The sequence below is a fragment of the Nerophis ophidion genome, linkage group LG07 (assembly GCF_033978795.1).
Source record: "Nerophis ophidion isolate RoL-2023_Sa linkage group LG07, RoL_Noph_v1.0, whole genome shotgun sequence".
Lineage (NCBI taxonomy): Eukaryota > Metazoa > Chordata > Actinopteri > Syngnathiformes > Syngnathidae > Nerophis > Nerophis ophidion.
The window spans coordinates 76,224,985-76,245,152 of NC_084617.1; the positions used below are offsets into that span (position 1 = coordinate 76,224,985).

Sequence of the window (20,168 nt, forward strand, 5' to 3'; positions counted from 1 at the left end):
CTTTATCGTTGGAGTATGGAGGCAGATAGCGAAAACAAAATTGAAGAACAAACTGAAGCAATTGAGCGAATAGCTATTGAAGCTATTCGGCGATCGCCTTCTAACCAACGATTGCATCTTTTGACCACCGGAGCAACTTAAATCCGTCAATTGGTGGGTGTTTGTTTGGCATTAAATGTAGGTGGAGGGAAAGGCTGAATGCAAATATAGCTACAAATGTACATACAGCTAGTTTAGTCATGCCGTGACCAAATATCTCTAATTAGCACATAAGTCAATAACATCAACAAAACTCACCTTTGTGATTCGGTTGACTTTATCGTTGGAGTGTGGAGGCAGATAGCGAAAACGAAGAAGAAACTGAAGCGATTGAGCGAATAGCTATTGAAGCTATTCGGCGATCGCCTTCTAACCAACGATTGCATCTTTTGACCAATAGAGCAACTTAAATCTGTCAATTGGTAAGTGTTTGTTTGGCACTAAATGTGGGTGGAGGGAAAGGCTGGATGCAAATATAGCTACAAATGTACATACAGCTAGTCTAGTCATGCCGTGACCAAATATGTCTGATTAGCACATAAGTCAATAACATCAACAAAACTCACCTTTGTGATTTCGTTGACTTTATTGTTGGAAATGCATCTGCTTTGAGTGTCGCAGGATATCCACACATTATTGCCATTTCTGCCACGTTAGCATGGATTAGCATGCCGTGCTAATCGATGCACACTCCACGTAAGTCAGCTTGAATCCGTCCCTGTTCGTGTTGTTACATCCTCCGACAACACACCGACGAGGCAGAATGTCTCCAAGGTACGGAAAACAGTCGAAAAAACGGAAAATAACCGAGCTGATTTGACTTGTGTGTGTAATGTTTTTGAGAAAATGGCGGAAAATGGTCATCGCTCCGACAGCGAACAATTGAAAGGTGTTTAAATCGCCAAATTCACCCTTTTAGAGTTTGGAAATCGGTTAAAAAAACATATGGTCTTATTTCTGCACCATCAAGGTATATATTGACGCTTACATAGATCTGCTGATAATGTTCCCCTTTAAAGTTTTGTTTGCCAAGAGCATTATTTGTGATACGTACATTTTCAGAATGGGCTATTTTAGGCCAGGGTAAGACAAAGAATAACATTTTGAAGTTTTCTTTATTCTTCAATTATTACGCTACGATTTCATCAGTCTGGCCCAGGTGGGAATATGTTTTCCTCTTTGTGGACCCTGAGTCAAAATGAGTTTGACACCCCTGGTTTACATCATTCTCTTTCAGGAAGTACAATCAAATGTTCCAAAAGAAACAACTTATGTATTCCGTTTTACTTCAGAAAACAACAAGCGCTTTGTGTCTGCGATCGATTATACATCAATTAAAACATCAATAATGAGCAACATCGATTAAATCAGTAGGCGTGTGGTTCCATCGCCTATTAGGCACAAAAAGAGACGCTGTCCTGATAAATATGACTGATTGGTGAACAAGAAAAATCGACATCATATGGGAACATTCCTGTCAATTGCCTGCGTACATAATGTACATAATGTACATAATGTACATAATGTACATGTGTAGCCATGGCTCTCTGGAGTGTTTACACCTCTGCCAGTTATCTTTCCACACACCTGTCAATGTAATGATGTCATGATGCAGCAGGCAAGGTAAACACTGCACCACCTTGTCAAAGGGTCACTCAAAAAAGGTGTTTTGCTTGCATGAAAACTGTTCATTACCGTGATAAAATAAGTATTTATCTGGAAAAAACTGATCAGTTTTCACTCATTTCTAGGACTAGGCTGGCACCGTATAGGATTATTCTGTTTTTAAAGAGCATTACAATGAGAAGTACTTTAGTAATCCTTGAGGGAAAATTCAGATTTTGAGCACAATCCCATTTAAGATCAGACAAACATTACAGGGTGACAGAACAGGATCAAACATTACAGTGAGACAGAACAGGATCAAACATTAAAGGAAGATAGAAAAGGATCAAACATTACAGGGAGACAGAACAGGATCAAACATTACAGTGGGACAGAACAGGATCAAACTTTACAAGGAGACAGAACAGGATCAAACATTACAGGGCGACAGAACAGGATCAAACATTACAGTGAGACAGAACAGGATCAACCATTAAAGGAAGATAGAAAAGGATCAAACATTACAGGGAGACAGAACAGGATCAAACATCACAGGGAGACAGAACAGGATCAAACATTACAGGGAGACAGAACAGGATCATACATTACAGGGAGACAGAGCAGGATCAAACATTACAAGGAGACAGAACAGGATCAAACATTACAGGGAGACAGAACAGGATAAAAAAATACAGGGAGACAGAACAGGATCAAACATTACAGGGTGACAGAACAGGATCAAACATTACAGGGTGACAGAACAGGATCAAACATTACAGGGATCTAGAACAGGATCATACATTACAGGGATCTAGAACAGGATCAAACATTACAGGGAGACAGAACAGGATCAAACATTACAGGGAGACAGAACAGGATCAAACATTACAGGGAGACAGAACAGGATCAAACATTACAGGGAGACAGAACAGGATCAAACATTACAGGGAGACAGAACAGGATCAAACATTACAGGGAGACAGAACAGGATCAAACATTACAGGGAGACAGAACAGGATCAAACATTACAGGGAGACGGAACAGGATCGCTGACGAGTCTGCGTGGCGCGGTTGGGAGAGTGGCCGTGCTAGCAAACTGAGGGTTCCTGGTTTGATACCCACCTTCTATCAACTTCGTCACGTCCGTTGTGTCCTTGAGCAAGACACTTCACTCTTGCTCCTGAATGGCCGTGGTTAGCGCCTTGCATGGCAGCTCCCTCCATCAGTGTGTGAATGTGTGTGTGAATGGGTGAATGTGGAAGTAGTGTCAAAGCGCTTTGAGTACCTTGAAGGTAGAAAAGTGCTATACAAGTACAAAAAAATGTACCATTTACCATTCTGCCAATGGTAAACGCTGGGGGGGGGGAGGCGCGACGCGACAATTGAGAAAAAATCAATAAAAAATCAGTCTAAGCCTGGGCCCCTGCAGAAGGGTCCAGACTGACGCCAAGGGAAAACATCTCATCACCATAGCACACATAAACATGTGTGTAAGAGGGAAACATCAAAGAACACAAAGGACATTAAAGACATTAAAAGAGCAGAGCTGATGAAACTCCAGCAGTGCCATTTCTACAAAAGCCAAACAACAACAAAACAAATAATTAACCAATAATATTATATATATATATATATATATATATATATGTATATGTGTATATATATATATATATATATATATAGACATACATACATGCCCTGTGATGAGGTAGAAAATGGATGGATGGATGTTTTTAAATGTCATAGCTCAAAAAATAATAATAAATCAAAATCCAAAATTAAGGCTCCAATTCTTATATAATCTCAAATATTCCACCTAAAAAAATTATTGGGGGAAAATATTGCATATTTTGTGTTTTTTCCATTTTTTTTTTCCTAATGTTGATTGAGAGATGTAAAACTTGAATAATAATGAAAATAGTAATAATTAATAATGACACATTTTTTATATATTTTTTTGACCAAAACCCTTTGGGGTCTCCTGGATCATAACTGAGTGGGGGCCTAAATGTATATATATATATAATATATATTGGTTTTTAAAATAAAAAAATATGAAAATGGCCCCCCCTTGCTTTTCAGTGTGCGGCCCTCGGTGGAAAAAGTTTGGACACCCCTGCATTAGAAGAAGACGACCTGTTGTTTCCTTTAAGTTAGACAAACACATCTATACCTTTGGGCCATTCTAAACTAGAAATTACCAGGATTAATCTCACCCTCAAAGAAGCCTCCATTTTACTAATGTTTTCCAATATTACAAAAATGTGTGGAATAAATATTACATTTCAACATTTCTATCAGCCTGTGAAACAGTCATTTTGATAATTAATAGCTCATTTAAACACAATCACCATGTGTTGCCTTCATTATAAGAATTATGGAAGGCTTTTAATGGTTTGCAGCTCCAGAATAATTTATTTTGTGTATTTTTGGTCCAACATGGCTCTTTCAACATTTTGGGTTGCTGACCCCTGCTTTAGAGGAATTATTTTCCTCGACTGCTCTTGTCGACTGTATGTACAGTATACAGTATGAATCATACTCACATATTCTGTCACATCAATTATTTAGGTTATCAGGGATCATGTGGGAAAAGCTCTCTCTGCATGCTGGGTTGTATGTTCTGCTTCTTTTAATGCACAGTACAACTTCAGCAAAAGGGGTTTTTATTTTAGTCCCTGCTGCTATTAAAGGAATATCGGTAATTCCGAGCACTTTTATCTGACACCTCCTGACTTCAGTTGCAGTCCTTCCTTTTGTTACATTCATCTGCAGGTCTGCTGTGTTGTTGTAAATGTTGGCTGTGTAATTTTAGGATGGTGCTATCCTTGTAACTGGAGTTGTATGTTATTAGTATAGTACCGTGACACTAATGAATCATATTCAGTACTATACCACCTCTGAAAAGTACCGGTACAACACCACCGCACCCTCGTCGTCGTCATGTTGTGTAATTGCTGGTTTACGAGCAGACGAGCATGTTCGGCAGTTCACAATCACAGAGTACTTACAAACAGACATTTTGTGTACACAGAAAATGTTAGTAGTTGACGAACCCCAAGATGCAGAGACAGAGGCAGGCATTGAACAAGAAAACACGATTTAATAAAAATACTAAGACAAAAACAAACAAAGGGTTCAAACAAAAAGCGCGCACGTGGGCGGATAACAAACTAAGGGTCTTTAGCATGGAAGCTAGCAAGAAACAAAAAGGGGCCTTGCTTGGAAGCTAGCGGGTATCAAACAGGAAAACAGAAGTCGTTACTTGTAGAGTGAAAACCAAACGGAAGCAGGGAACAAAAAACAGCAAGCTACAAACAGATACCGAAAGATAGCTAACCGCTACGCTGCAATGACTCGTCATGAAACGACACGACAGGAGCGACCATACGGAAGTCATCGACAAGACAATACAATAATCCAGCAGTGACTGGATGGGAAGACAGGTCTAAATAGGAACGGACTGATTGACACCAGGTGTGGCCAGGTGACAATCAGCCGCAGCTGAGGGGGAACACAGCACTCAGGGAGAAAGACAGGAAACCAAAAAAATAAGAGCGCTGACAGGAAATACTACACACTCAGAGGAAACAAAAACAAATGCAGACAAAAATACTAAAACATGGTCAAACTGTCCGAGGCAAGCCTGACAGTAAAGGGAGAACGGACACATTTTGGCTTAAAAAGTAAAGATAAAGGTGAAGTTAAAACACTGAAACGCCCACAGGAAGAGGAGCTTTAAGACGTGGCTCAAGTCCATTCGCAGTCGGCAGTGTTGTGGTTACTTCTAAATCACTAATCCTCGTCTCCATGGCGACAAATAAAGTACGTTTCTTACAAGTATCATTATCACTGCAGGACGAGGAATAGCTAAACATGCTTCACTACACACCGTAGCTCACCGGTGTCACAATGTAAACAAACACCTTTGGTGGATCCTTTAACCATCTACCATTCAAGACACTCTGTAAATCTGTTTGAGGAGACGTTGGGAAGACTATGTCTCCCGGCTGGCCTGGGAACACCTCGGGATCTCCTAGGAGGACCAAGTGGCTGGGGAGAGGGAAGTCTGGGCTTCCCTGCTCAGGCTGCTGCCCCCGCCAACCGACCTCGGATGTCAGGTTCAAACACTGATGACACCTATTAATCAGACAAGAAGCAAGGAATCATGCAGAGACAGAGTTCAATAGAGCTCATGGGGAGACACGTGTTTTGGCTGTACTCTAGTTACAGATCCAAACTACGTTCACTGTCGCTAAAGGAAAGGGGGTAGACTCAACAATTCCACTTAGACACAATATATGATTATAGAATACATAAAAAGTAGGTGACACAGGTCATATCGCCTTGTCTCTGCTCTGTCTGTGTCACAGCAGTGTTCGGCCTTGGCCGTCAGCAGGCCGAATCTGGGTAAACCACTTATAAAAAACAACTGGCAATCTTTTGGATTACCAGCTTGCATAGATACAAAAATACTACTTCAGCACAATTGACAATAATTTATATCAACAGCCCTTAAGCATATCAATCAATCAATGTTTATTTATATAGCCCCAAAACACAAATGTCTCAAAGGACTGCACAAATCATTACGACTACAACATCCTCGGAAGAACCCACAAAAGGGCAAGGAAAACTCACACCCAGTGGGCAGGGAGAATTCACACCCAGTGGGACGGCAGTGACAATGCTGACTATGAGAAACCTTGGAGAGGACCTCAGATGTGGGCAACCCCCCCCCCACCCCTCTAGGGGACCGAAAGCAATGGATGTCGAGCGGGTCTAACATGATACTGTGAAAGTTCAATCCATAGTGGCTCCAACACAGCCGCGAGAGTTCAGTTCAAAGCGGATCCAAGACGGCAGCGGGAGTCCCGTCCACAGGAAACCATCTCAAGCGGAGGCGGATCAGCAGCGTAGAGATGTCCCCAACCGATACACAGGCGAGCGGTCCATCCTGGGTCCCAACTCTGGACAGCCAGTACTTCATCCATGGTCATCGGACCGGACCCCCTCCACAAGGGAGGAGGGGACATAGGAGAAAAAAGAAAAGAAGCGGCAGATCAACTGGTCTAAAAAGGAGGTCTATTTAAAGGCTAGAGTATGCAGATGAGTTTTAAGGTGAGACTTAAATGCTTCTACTGAGGTAGCATCTCGAACTGTTACCGGGAGGGCATTCCAGAGTACTGGAGCCCCAACGGAAAACGCTCTATAGCCCGCAGACTTTTTTTGGGTTCTAGGAATCACTAATAAGCCGGAGTTTTTTGAACGCAGATTTCTTGCCGGGACATATGGTACAATACAATCGGCAAGATAGGCTGGAGCTAGACCGTGTAGTATTTTATATGTAATTAGTAAAACCTTAAAGCATAAAGTTATGATGATAATATAGACATAATTATTCTAACATTTCCCTCCTGTTGATCAGTAAACTTCCCCAGAATCTTCTTATCCCGAATAACTTACTAAGAAGATGGATGGATGGATGTAATAATGCTCTCCGTGCTGATAAGTAGTAGTTTTGTTTTGGGGAAGACAAATGTTTGAAGGGAAGTAGATGAGGCGAGAGAGCACTAAAATCAGGATGAACAGAGTCAGTGAGTGGAAAGATGCCGAGAATCTCGAAGTGTGGGCGTATCCTTGAGAGACACATTTATCACGGTATGATTGCAGCCTCTCTTTTTTTTAAATTTAGAAGTGTATCACATGAGCTGAGCGTATGAGCGCAGGCTTTGAAGATGTTTTGGATATTATTTCTGAGCATCGCTACTAATGTAGCCACTGGCGGTGATTTCACTGTGACTCGGAAACATAAAGACTTCCAAGACCACTGTTTTTTTTTTCCCCTGCCAAAGCTCTCTGATGTGGTATTTTGCACAAGCACGAACAAAAAACAAAAAAAAGACAAGCGAGAGGGAAATCTCGTCTCCAATAAATCTGTCCTTCTGTCTAGTATGTTGATCTCTGCTGTGATGCAAATGGGATGGTGGATTTGCTTCAGACATGCCTAAAAGAATGACATGAAAGAAGATGACCTGGTTAGTCGTGGTGGGAGTCTTTGGGCATCTTGATTCCATCTCAAAATCGATTCAACACGATTCTTGTCAAATTGTATTTCGTGCCAGTATATATAAGAAACAAAAAACACTTCTGATCATGTTTTGTTTAGTTATGTTCTGTTACTTCAAGACTCCATTAGTTCCTGTTTTTTTCACTCCCTTGTTTTGTCACCATGGCGACCCATTAGTTTCACCTGTCTCACGTGTCGGACTCACGCACCTGTTTTTAAATCACAGAGACTATTTTTAAGCCTGTCACTTTCCGTTGGTCGTTCTGGCGTCATCACTTCGTTCATACTCACTCCCACCCTGCTTCATGCCGTGTTTACTCTTTCGTGCAATTCCATAGTTCATGCTGCCCTGCTCACGTCACCGCGAGTACGTTTTGTTTATTTATGCCACAGTTAGAATCTTTTGTTGCATGTCCACAGTTTACGGGAAATTGCTAGTTTTGTTCCCTGCGTTAAAGGGGAGTATTATCACAATTTCAAAAGGGTTAAAAACAATAAAAGTCAGTTCTCAGTGGTTTGTTGTATTTTTTGAAGTTTTTTTCAAAATTTTACCGGTCTCGGAATATCCCTAAATAAAGCTTTAAAGTGCCTTATTTTCGCTACCTTCGAAACCACTATCCATTTCCCTGTGACGTCACACAGTGCTGCCAATGTAAACAAACAATGGGAATACCACAGCAAGATATAGCGACATTAGCTCGGATTCAAACTCGGATTTCAGCGACTTAAGCGATTCAACAGATTACGCATGTATTGAAACAGATGGTTTGAGTATGAAAGTATTGAAGAAGAAACTGAAGCTATTGAGCGAATAGCTATTGACGCTATTCATAGCCATAGCATGGCCGAATAGCTGCGTTAGCATCGCCGGTAAAAAGTGCGGACCAAACGATCAGGACTTTCGCATCTTTTGACACTGGAGCAACTTAAATCCGTCGATTGGTAAGTGTTTGTTTCGCATTAAATGTGGGTGGAAGGAAACGTAATATAGTTGCAAATGCATCTGCAGGTTATCCATACATCTCTGTGCCATGTCTGCTTTAGCACCGCCGGTAAATAGCATGTTAGCATTGATTAGCGTAGCATGTTAGCATCGATTAGCTGGCAGTCAACATCAACAAAACTCACCTTTGTGATTTCGTTGACTATCGTTGCAAATGCATCTGCAGGTTATCCATACATCTCTGTGCCATGTCTGTCTTAGCATCGCCGGTCAAATGTGGAGACACTCTGGCACATTCAATGGGGGTCTGGCGGCAGACACTTTGGCATCTTGGGGCCAGTGGTGCAACTTGAATCCCTCCCTGTTAGTGTTGTTACACCCTCCGACAACACACCGACGAGGCATGATGTCTCCAAGGTTCCAAAAAATAGTCGAAAAAACAGAAAATAACAGAGCTGAGACCCGGTGTTTGTAATGTGTTGAAAATGAAAATGGTGGGTGTGTTACCTCGGCGCATCGCCTCCAGCGCGATAAACAGAAAGGCGTTTAATTTGCCAAAATTCATCCATTTAGAGTTCGGAAATCGGTTGAAAAATTAGATGGTCTTTTTTCTGCACCATCAAGGTATATATTGACGCTTACATAGGTCTGCTGATAATGTTCCACTTTAAGGTTTGTACCTCCGCTGCGATCGCCTTTTAGTTGCACGTTTTTACAGTCAAATAATTAAATCATGTATTCACCTTCACGCCATGTCTTGTCCAGTTCTTTTGCATCTCAGAGACTATAATATACTGTATTTATATTAAGCACATGTGAATAATGCTGTATGATATACTGTATTTATATTATTCACATGTGAATAATGCTGTATAATAGATTGTATTTATATTATTCACATGTGAATAATGCTGTATAATAGACTGTATTTATATTATTCACATGTGAATAATGCTGTATAATAGATTGTATTTATATTATTCACATGTGAATAATGCTGTATAATAGACTGTATTTATACTATTCACATGTAAATAATGCTGTATAATAGACTGTATTTATATTCACATGTGAATAATGTGGTATAAAGGACTGTATTTATATTACTCACATGTGAATAATGCTGTATAATATACTGTATTTATATTAATCACATGTGAATAATGCTTTATAATAGACTGTATTTATATTAATCACATGTGAATAATGCTGCATAACAGACTGTATTTATATTACTCACATGTGAATAATGCTGTATAATAGACTGTATTTATATTACTCACATGTGAATAATGCTGTATAATAGACTGTATTTATATCATTCACATGTGAATAATGCTGTATAATAGACTGTATTTATGGTATTCACGTGTAAATATTGCTGTATAATAGACTGTATTTATATTATTCACATGTGAATAATGCTGTATAATAGACTGTATTTATGGTATTCACGTGTAAATATTGCTGTATAATAGACTGTATTTATATTATTCACATGTGAATAATGCTGTATAATAGACTGTATTTATATTACTCACATGTGAATAATGCTGTATAATAGACTGTATTTATATTATTCACATGTGAATAATGCTGTATAATAGACTGTATTTATATTACTCACATGTGAATAATGCTGTATTTATATTATTCACATGTGAATAATGCGATATAAAGGACTGTATTTATATTACTCACATGTGAATAATGCTGTATAATGGACTGTATTTTTTTTATTCACATGTAAAAAAACACCTAAGTGTTTATTGTTTATTGTGAGCTAACCGTGGTGCTGAATTTCCCCCAGGGATCAATAAATAAGAAGAGACAAAGTCAAAGTTCATTGAGTTCTTCATGGAGCCACAATGTTTTCTATTCTATTCCTTCAGGAATTGCCTGCCTCATCTAGATATTCAACATTTTTTTAAATATGGTGTAAGATCGCTTATTCAGTGTTAATATTTCAGTATTTCCTCTGTAGTGACCCTCTGTGTCAACAAGGTAAAGAACCCTTCCACGACTACGTATGTTTACGGACATCTTTAGTCGAAGACAGCCCGAGTAAATATAAACTGTCAGCAGACAGCAAAGTAATGTGGTGAGAATCAAAAGAAGGTCCTTACTAAAACTTACCTGTGAGCATCTGGGTACTCTCAGAAGCCAAACTACAGTCAGCTTTTCTTCTTTATTTTTTTTAACTTTAGGTGGTCTTAATCTCGCCTCTCAACTCTTTCTAACCTGGGACAAGTGTCACATGTTGACATTTGGTTTCATGCACTGGAAATTGGAACCGTGTTTCTATCCGTTGACCCTAAGGGAAATTCATTTTTGCAAGACCTTCGCACGTCGTCAGCAGTCGAGGGAAATGAACGTGTGCACTTGTTGTGAATGTTGAACAACGCTGAGAAGACGATCCACTTGGCTGCTAAGAAGTGAGCAGCGGGTAGAGAGTGGAATGTGAGATGACTTCCACAGCTGTGTGTACAAACTCTGCGTCGTTTGGAGAATTCAGTATCACTGTTGATGCTGTTTTACACATTTACTTTCAAATGTGAGCTTTTTTTCCCTTGACAGTTGTGTCGGCCATCTAAGGACCAGCCTCTGGTGGTCAATCAATCAATCAATGTTTATTTATATAGCCCCAAATCACAAATGTCTCAAAGGACTGCACAAATCATTACGACTACAACATCCTCGGAAGAACCCACAAAAGGGCAAGGAAAACTCACACCCAGTGGGCAGGGAGAATTCACATCCAGTGGGACGCCAGTGACAATGCTGACTATGAGAAACCTTGGAGAGGATCTCAGATGTGGGCAACCCCCCCCCCTTTAGGGGACCGAAAGCAATGGATGTCGAGCGGGTCTAACATGATACTGTGAAAGTTCAATCCATAGTGGCTCCAACACAGCCGCGAGAGTTCAGTTCAAGTGGATCCAAGACAGCAGCGAGAGTCCCGTCCACAGGAAACCATCTCAAGCGGAGGCGGATCAGCAGCGTAGAGATGTCCCCAACCGATACACAGGCGAGCGGTCCATCCTGGGTCCCGACGAGCGGTCCATCCTGGGTCTCGACTCTGGACAGCCAGTACTTCATCCATGGTCATCAGACCGGACCCCCTCCACAAGGGAGGGGGGGACATAGGAGAAAAAAGAAAAGAAGCGGCAGATCAACTGGTCTAAAAAGGAGGTCTATTTAAAGGCTAGAGTATATAGATGAGTTTTAAGGTGAGACTTAAATGCTTCTACTGAGGTAGCATCTCGAACTGTTACCGAGAGGGCATTCCAGAGTACTGGAGCCCGAACGGAAAACGCTCTATAGCCCGCAGACTTTTTTTGAGCTCTAGGAATCACTAATAAGCCGGAGTCTTTTGAAGGCAGATTTCTTGCCAGGACATATGGTACAATACAATCGGCAAGATAGGATGGAGCTAGACCTTGTAGAATTTTATACGTAAGTAGTAAAACCTTAAAGTCACATCTTAAGTGCACAGGAAGCCAGTGCAGGTGAGCCAGTAAAGGTATATATGTATGTTATGTATGTATATATGTATATAAAGGTATATACAGTATAGGTATATATGTATGTATATATGTATATAAAGGTATATACAGTATAGGTATATATGTATGTATATATGTATATAAAGGTATATACAGTATAGGTATATATGTATGTATATATGTATATAAAGGTATATACAGTATAGGTATATATGTATGTATATATGTATATAAAGGTATATACAGTATAGGTATATATGTATGTATATATGTATATAAAGGTATATACAGTATAGGTATATATGTATGTATATATGTATATAAAGGTATATACAGTACAGGCGTAATGTGATCAAACTTTCTTGTTCTTGTCAAAAGTCTAGCAGCCGCATTTTGTACCAACTGTAATCTTTTAATGCTAGACATGGGGAGACCCGTAAATAATACGTTACAGTAATCGAGACGAGACGTAACAAACGCATGGATAATGATCTCGGCGTCTTTAGTGGACAAAATGGAGCGAATTTTAGCGATATTACGGAGATGAAAGAAGGCCGTTTTAGTAACGCTTTTAATGTGTGACTCAAAGGAGAGAGTTGGGTCGAAGATAATACCCAGATTTTTTACCGAGTCACCTTGTTTTATTATTTGGTTGTCAAATGTTAGCGTTGTATTATTAAATAGAGGTCGGTGTCTAGCAGGACCGATAATCAGCATTTCCGTTTTTTTGGCGTTAAGTTGCAAAAAGTTAGCGGACATCCATTGTTTAATTTCATTAAGACACGCTTCCAACTGACTACAGTCCGGCGTGTTGGTCAGCTTTAGGGGCATGTAGAGTAAAAGGTGTGACATAATGAAGTACAACATTGTAATCAATGAGGACCTGCAGTTGGTTTTGGGGAAACATAAAACCAGCTTCATGTTTTCATAAGAACATTTTCCCCGGGGGTCAGTAACCTGTGGCTCTTTAGTGCCGCCCTAGTGGCTCCCTGGAGCATGTGTAACCTTCATTATAACACTTATATACACAACTTTTATTTTTTTGCAGATCCAGACAGATTTTTTATTTATCTTTTGGTCCAATATGGCTCTTTCAACGTTTTAGGTTGGGTCAGAAAGTATATTAGAGGGTTGTGGTTATCCATGTTTCAGGGTTGCGATAGCTTTGAAATACCTGAGCCCAACTACAGGGTGGTATTGTTGACTCATTAAGTCATCCCTAATTGAATAAATTATTCCCTTTTTGTCTTTTGAAGGGCTGAACCTATCCTCACCCGGATGAAAGAGGACCACACGCGCATCATCCTGCCAGCCATCGACAACATCAAGTACAACACATTTGAGGTGCAGCAGTACGCCAACGCTGCCCACGGCTACAACTGGGGGCTGTGGTGTATGTACATCATCCCGCCGCAGGAGTGGCTGGACAAAGGCGATGAGACGGCCCCTATCAGGTGAGCACTACGGCGAGTGGGCAGCGTCCATAATGGATGAGGATGTATGATGAAATATGAATAAACCTGGTTCATGACTTATTCATGCGGGGAGTGTTGCGTTTGGACCAGATGTTCCTCCGAGGGAATTTAAGTTGCCAAGTTCTTTTGATGACAAATAAGGTGATTTTAAATGATAACCCAGAACAGAATAGGTATTTTGTAATTTATTCCAAAGCTTTGGAGAGACCAACCTAAAACCCAACACATTCAATTCGCGTCACCTAGTTGATCTGAAAACACTACGGAAGTGTTGTCTTTTTTCAATATGCCAATAGCCCCCACCCTTCAGAGTGAATACACATATCTATTGTTTTCCTCAGCTGGAGACAGAAAGAGATAGGAAAAAGGAGTATTGCTACTCCTGCATTCCAAGCTCAAGGTAGTCTACAGTGTACCATCGGTTATGAGATAAAGAAAAGATAAAAAGAGTACAAGATGGAACACTAGCTATGTCAAATATGACTAAAGAAAAAAAATAACTTTTAAATATGGATATATATAGATATCTATCTCCGTCAGGAGCCATCAAACTTGGGTGCTCTTGTGCCACCCAAACACACAAATAAAGCATCCATATGGAAAGCTGTCTAATTACCATGATGAATAGCTTGAGTTGTACGCGGGACCACAGTGCCACGTGGGTGTCACGTTATTAATGCCTTTGGATCGCCCCTAAACACCATTTTGGATCATGGTCCACTATATTTCCTTCATTCGGGGGTCACCAACTTGCGGCTCTAGAGCCACATGCGGGGGCGGTATAGCTCGGTTGGTAGAGTGGCCGTGCCAGCAACTTGAGGGTTCCAGGTTCGATCCCAGCTTCTGCCATCCTAGTCACTGCCGTTGTGTCCTTGGGCAAGACACTTTATAAACCTGCCACCAGTGCCCCCCACACTGCTTTAAATGTAACACAAATATTGGGTTTCACTATGTAAAGTGCTCTGAGTCACTAGAGAAAAGCGGTATATTAATCACTTCCCTTTTAATTTTTTGCGGCTCCAGACCGATTACTTTTTTGTATTTGTGGTCCAGTATAGCTCTTCCAACGTTTTGGGTTGCCGACCCCTGCCTTAATTAGACGTACCGTATTTCCTTGAAGTATGTGCCTGCCTAGAATTACTGCCGGGTCAAACTCGTTTCGCAAAATATTATTTTTATTAGCGCATATCTAGAATTTCCACCGGGTCAAACTCGTCACGTCACGAGTGACACTTCACCTGTCATCATTTTCAAAATGGAGGAGGCTGATTTCAATCATTTGAAATCGCATAAAGGGAAGAAGATTAAGAGCTATTCGGTAGGATTTAAGGTCCAAGCTATTGAATATGCTAAAAAGAACAGTACGCAGCTATGTTTTATTAATATACCGTAGCTGCGTGTGTCAAATATGAGTCATTAAATGACTCCCGCCTCCTGGTGGTAGAGGGCGCTAGTGATCCTTCTTGCGACTACTCGGCTGCAGAAGAAGTGACAACAAGCAGCAAGCGTTTATTTTTTCCTCTCGCTTGCACTTTTAACATGGAGGATTACATATCTAAAATAAAACAGTTTTCTAAACTGGACTTTCAATGGAAGCAGGAGGTAATAAAGGAAGATCTCCATCGAGACAGAGAGACTTTTAAAACTGAAGAAAGATAAGGAAGACTTCTATAAGCAAGTTATGGATGCTTTTGATCAGAAGGAGCTGTGCATGGACTTCATTTATAAGTAAAGGTAAGACCATAATAACGTTTTTTTATTAAATGTGATTTTCATGATAGAATCCTTACATCACACTCAAATTTATAAGCGCAGGCCTAAATTTACCGCATGCCTTTGGTAAGCGCCGGAGTGAGAAGAGGTTTTAAAATAATAAGCGTCTCGGCGGCAATTCGAGGAAATACTATATGTTTTTGTTTTTGTTATTTAAAAGGGTGCTGAATTTCATCGACTCAAAAATCAATATGTTCATTATCATTTTTACTTTACTAAACTGTATTATTAGAACACTATTTTAGTCAAGTAGTCTTCTCCCTTTAAAAAAAGGTAGATTAAACAATTCCAGATCTGTAGTACGCTATAAAGACTACCCTGAGGGACAGCTTCTAATGAAAGTAACTACTGTTATTTATTGAAATAGTCTCCGTGGGGAACGCTGATAATTCATCCAACACTTCCTGCAGACGTTTTATGTAAAGATGCTGCAGTGTGAGGTGAGACACTTGCAGACACACCGCTAATATGTGCAAAGACCTCATTAGAGATGGAAAAGAACACCGCAAATCCAAAGTTACATTAGCTTGCAATTAGCATATGTATGTAGGTGGAACTATTAGGTAGAGAAGGTCTGGTTATTTTCCCAAAGGAAAGTGTCGGAAAAGTTCCAGGACTGGAGATGTTGATCACATTCTTTGATGTGAGGGGGATTGTCCATTTTGTTGTTGTTACCAGAAGATCAACATCGTCTACAAAGAAATCTTGCAGAAGTCGCGTTGTTTAGTGCGCAAAAAGAGGAGAGAGTTGTGGCAGGACGATGCTTGGAGGATCTAACGGTTCCCGGCCAAGAAGAACATCAACCTGCTGGAGCAATCGCGATACTTACCACACAACGTGAACTTATTTCAGATTTATTTTCCCTTTTTCCCAAGCTCAAGAGGGTCTCCAGCCGTACATACACTTTTTTGAGCTAGGAGCTAGGAAGGATCCATTCAGGAGTGAGAGAGAAGGCTAGGAAAGAGTGCTACACTCCGGGGGGAATACTTGGAAAGGGTCAACTTGTAGTATGGAATATATCTGGAACCTTTCTGACACACCCTGAACAAACTGTATGAAGGAAATGTGTGTTCCTTCATTTTGCCCTTGGATATCCATCCATCCATCCATCCATCCAATCCAATCCACTTTATTTATATAGCACATTTAAACAACAATAACGTTTCCAAAGTGCTGCACAGCCATGTTAAAAACAATATTACGCTCCACCAATGACTGAATAAAACAATAAATAAATAAAAATAAAACCAATAAAAACAATATAAAAACAAATATGATTCAAAACTATTTTAAAGGGTAAAATCCATCCATCTTCTTCCGCTTATCCGAGGTCGGGTCGCAGGGGCAGCAGCCTAAGCAGGGAAGCCCAGACTTCCCTCTCCCCAGCCATTTGGTCCAGATCTTCCTGAAGATCCCAAAGCGTTCCCAGGCCAGCCGGGAGACATAGTCTTCCCAATGTGTCCTGGGTCTTCCCTGTGGCCTCCTACTGGTTGGACGTGCCCTAAACACCTGGTTTGGGAGGCGTTTGAGATGCCCGAACCACCTCATCTGGACTTGGAATATGTAACTTCGGTCGTTTTATTCTGTAGAAAAAATATCCATCCATCTTCTTCCGCTTATCCGAGGTCGGGTCGCAGGAGCAGGAGCCTAAGCAAGGAAGCCCAGACTTCCCTCTCCCCAGCCATTTGGTCCAGCTCTTCCTGAAGATCCTGAGGCGTTCCCAGGCCAGCCGGGAGACATAGTCTTCCCAACGTGTCCTGGGTCTTCCCCGTGGCCTCCTACTGGTTGGTCGTGCCCTAAACACCTGCTTTGGGAGGCGTTTGAGATGCCCAAACCACCTCATCTGGACTTGGAATATGTAACTTCTCTCGTTTTATTCTGTAGAAAAAAAATCCATCCATCTTCTTCCGCTTATCCGAGGTCGGGTTGCAGGAGCAGGAGCCTAAGCAAGGAAGCCCAGACTTCCCTCTCCCCAGCCATTTGGTCCAGCTCTTCCTGAAGATCCTGAGGCGTTCCCAGGCCAGCCGGGAGACATAGTCTTCCCAATGTGTCCTGGGTCTTCCCCGTGGCCTCCTACTGGTTGGAAATCCCCTAAACACCTCCCTAGGGAGGCGTTCGGGTAGCATCCGGTCCAGATGCCAGAACCACCTCATCTGGCTCCTCTCCATGTGAAGGAGCAGCGGCTTTACTTTGAGTTCCTCCCGGATGACAGAACTTCTCACCCTATCTCTAAGGGAGAGACCCGCCACCCTGCGGAGGAGACTCATTTCAGCCGCTTCTACCCGTGATCTTGTCCTTTCGGTCATGACCCAAAGCTCATGAGGATGGGAACGTAGATTGATCTGTAAATTGAGAGCTTTGCCTTCCGGCTCAGCTCCTTCTTCACCACAACGGATCGGTACAACGTCCGCATTACTGAAGACGCCGCACCGATCCGCCTGTCCATCTCACAATCCACTCTTCCCTCACTCGTGAACAAGACTCCGAGGTACTTGAACTCCTCCACTTGGGGCAGGGTCTCCTCACCAACCCGGAGATGGCACTCCACCCTCTTCAGGGCGAGAACCATGGACTCGGACTTGGAGGTGCTGATTCTCATTCCGGTCGCCTCACACTCTGCTGCGAACTGATCCAGTGAGAGCTGAAGATCCCGGTCAGATGAAGCCATCAGGACCACATCATCTGCAAAAAGCAGAGACCTAATCCTGCGGTCACCAAACCAGAACCCTTCAACGCCTTGACTGCGCCTAGAAATTCTGTCCATAAAAGTTATGAACAGAATGGGTGACAAAGGACAGCCTTGGCGGAGTCCAACCTTCACTGGAAACGTGTCCGACTTACTGCCGGCAATGCGGACCAAGCTCTGACACTGATCATACAGGGAGCGGACCGCTACTATCAGACAGTCCGATACCCCATACTGTCTGAGTCTTGTTGTGCTTTTCAGCAAATGTCTTTCCTTTAAAGTGGTTTGTCGTGCTCTCTTCGTGCTCCGCCAACTGCCATCCATCCCCACTCCTTCCCGGCTGCCGCCTTTAACAGAGCGACAGGTGACTAGACAAACACTCTCAGCTGTGTCATCCACTCACCTGTCGCTAATCTCAAAGCCAGTCCTGCCACACCCCGCAGGCCACGCCTACCACACAGTAGATTGACATTTTTGGAACAACATACGCTGCCATCTAAGCGCCGTCTTTTTCATGGACGCCCCTGCTTATTTCAGCAAGACAATGCCAAGCCACATTCAGCACGTGTTACAACAGCGTGGCTTCGTAAAAAAAGAGTGCGGGTACTTTCCTGGCCCGCCTTCAGTCCAGACCTGTCTCCCATGGAAAATGTGTGGCGCATTATGAAGCGTAAAATACGACTGTTGAAGGACTGAAGCTCTACATAAAACAAGAACGGGAAAGAATTCCACTTTCAAAGCTTCAACAATAAGTTTCCTCAGTTCCCAAACGTTTGAGTTTTGTTAAAAGAAAAGGTGATGTAACACAGTGGTGAACATGCCCTTTCCCAACTACTTTGGCACGTGTTGCAGCCATGAAATTCCAAGTTAATTATTATTTGCAAAAAAATAATAAGGTTTATGAGTTTGAACATCAAATATGTTGTCTTTGTAGCATATTCAACTGAATATGGCTTGAAAAGGATTTGCAAATCATTGTATTCTGTTTATATTTACATCTAAAACAATTTCCCAACTCATATGGAAACGGGGTTTGTAGATGAGATAAACATGCGACATATAATGCTTTGTTGTTGTTGCACCTAGCCTGTATACTTGTGTCTCTATGACACTGCTTTGTGAGACAAAGCTATAAAACCAAACCTTTAAAATGCTTTATCTCTACGTTAAATAATGATATTGTTTAGTGCAATGGTTCCCAAACTTTTGCAGGCTGGCGCCCCCTTGGCTCCCCAGTGAATTCCTAGCCCCCCCCACAGACACATATGGAAACAAACACCTCTTTCTTGATATTTGGTATGCTGCAATTTGAAAAGAGAAAGGTTAAACACAAATGTGTATTTCACAAATAAAACCCAATTTAGTAAACCAATTTATTTTTTAGCAGTTTTAACTGTTTCAGCAACATAGGATGGTAAATAAACATTCCACCAGTAACCTTCATTGTCTCACACTTAATATTAATGGGATGGAGTCTATGCTGTCGGATCTGACTGGGCCAGAGCGGCGTGTGGTAACCGGACCCTGATGCGTCGTCCACTGACACGTGTTGTGTACAAATCGTCAAACAAACGTTCGAACTTCTGACTTCGACTTCGGACTGCCGCCCCCCTACCGCCCCCTTCTTCCTCACCGCCCCCCCCAGATCTTTCCACCGCCCCCTGCGGTACCGCCCACTTTGGGAACCACTGGTTTAGTGCCTCACAAGAAGCGTAACTTAAAAACTACAGAAATGGCTGACAGGTCGTGGAAGTAGTTTCAGTAAACATTAGGTGGCCTAGTGTGGAGGGGTTCATTTGCACCTTTAAGGGATCGCCTCCCAAAAGGGGCTTGAAGATGGTCTGTAAAGTAAAATGTTGACCAAAGTACCACTATTAGTTTTTATAGAGCACAAGGAAGTGTTTTAAAATTAAATTAAAAAACAGGATAAGACCCTTTTTAAAGGTCAGAAATACTCAAAAAATGGCTCGCATTCTTGCTTGATTTAAAGGCCTACTGAAATGAGATGTTCTTATTTAAAAGGGGATAGCAGCTCCATTCTATGTGTCATACTTCATCATTTCACCATATT

The 20,168-nt window shown here is 41.6% G+C and overlaps 1 protein-coding gene across 1 annotated transcript in view; it reads left to right on the forward strand.

The window, feature by feature from the left end:
* Positions 1–20,168, forward strand: part of galnt9 (polypeptide N-acetylgalactosaminyltransferase 9) — a 206,271-nt gene that overhangs the window by 104,483 nt on the left and 81,620 nt on the right. Inside the window, exon 5 of the mRNA XM_061907126.1 lies at positions 13,420–13,617. Coding sequence (XP_061763110.1) covers positions 13,420–13,617 — 198 coding nt within the window. The remainder of the gene's footprint in view (positions 1–13,419; positions 13,618–20,168) is intronic.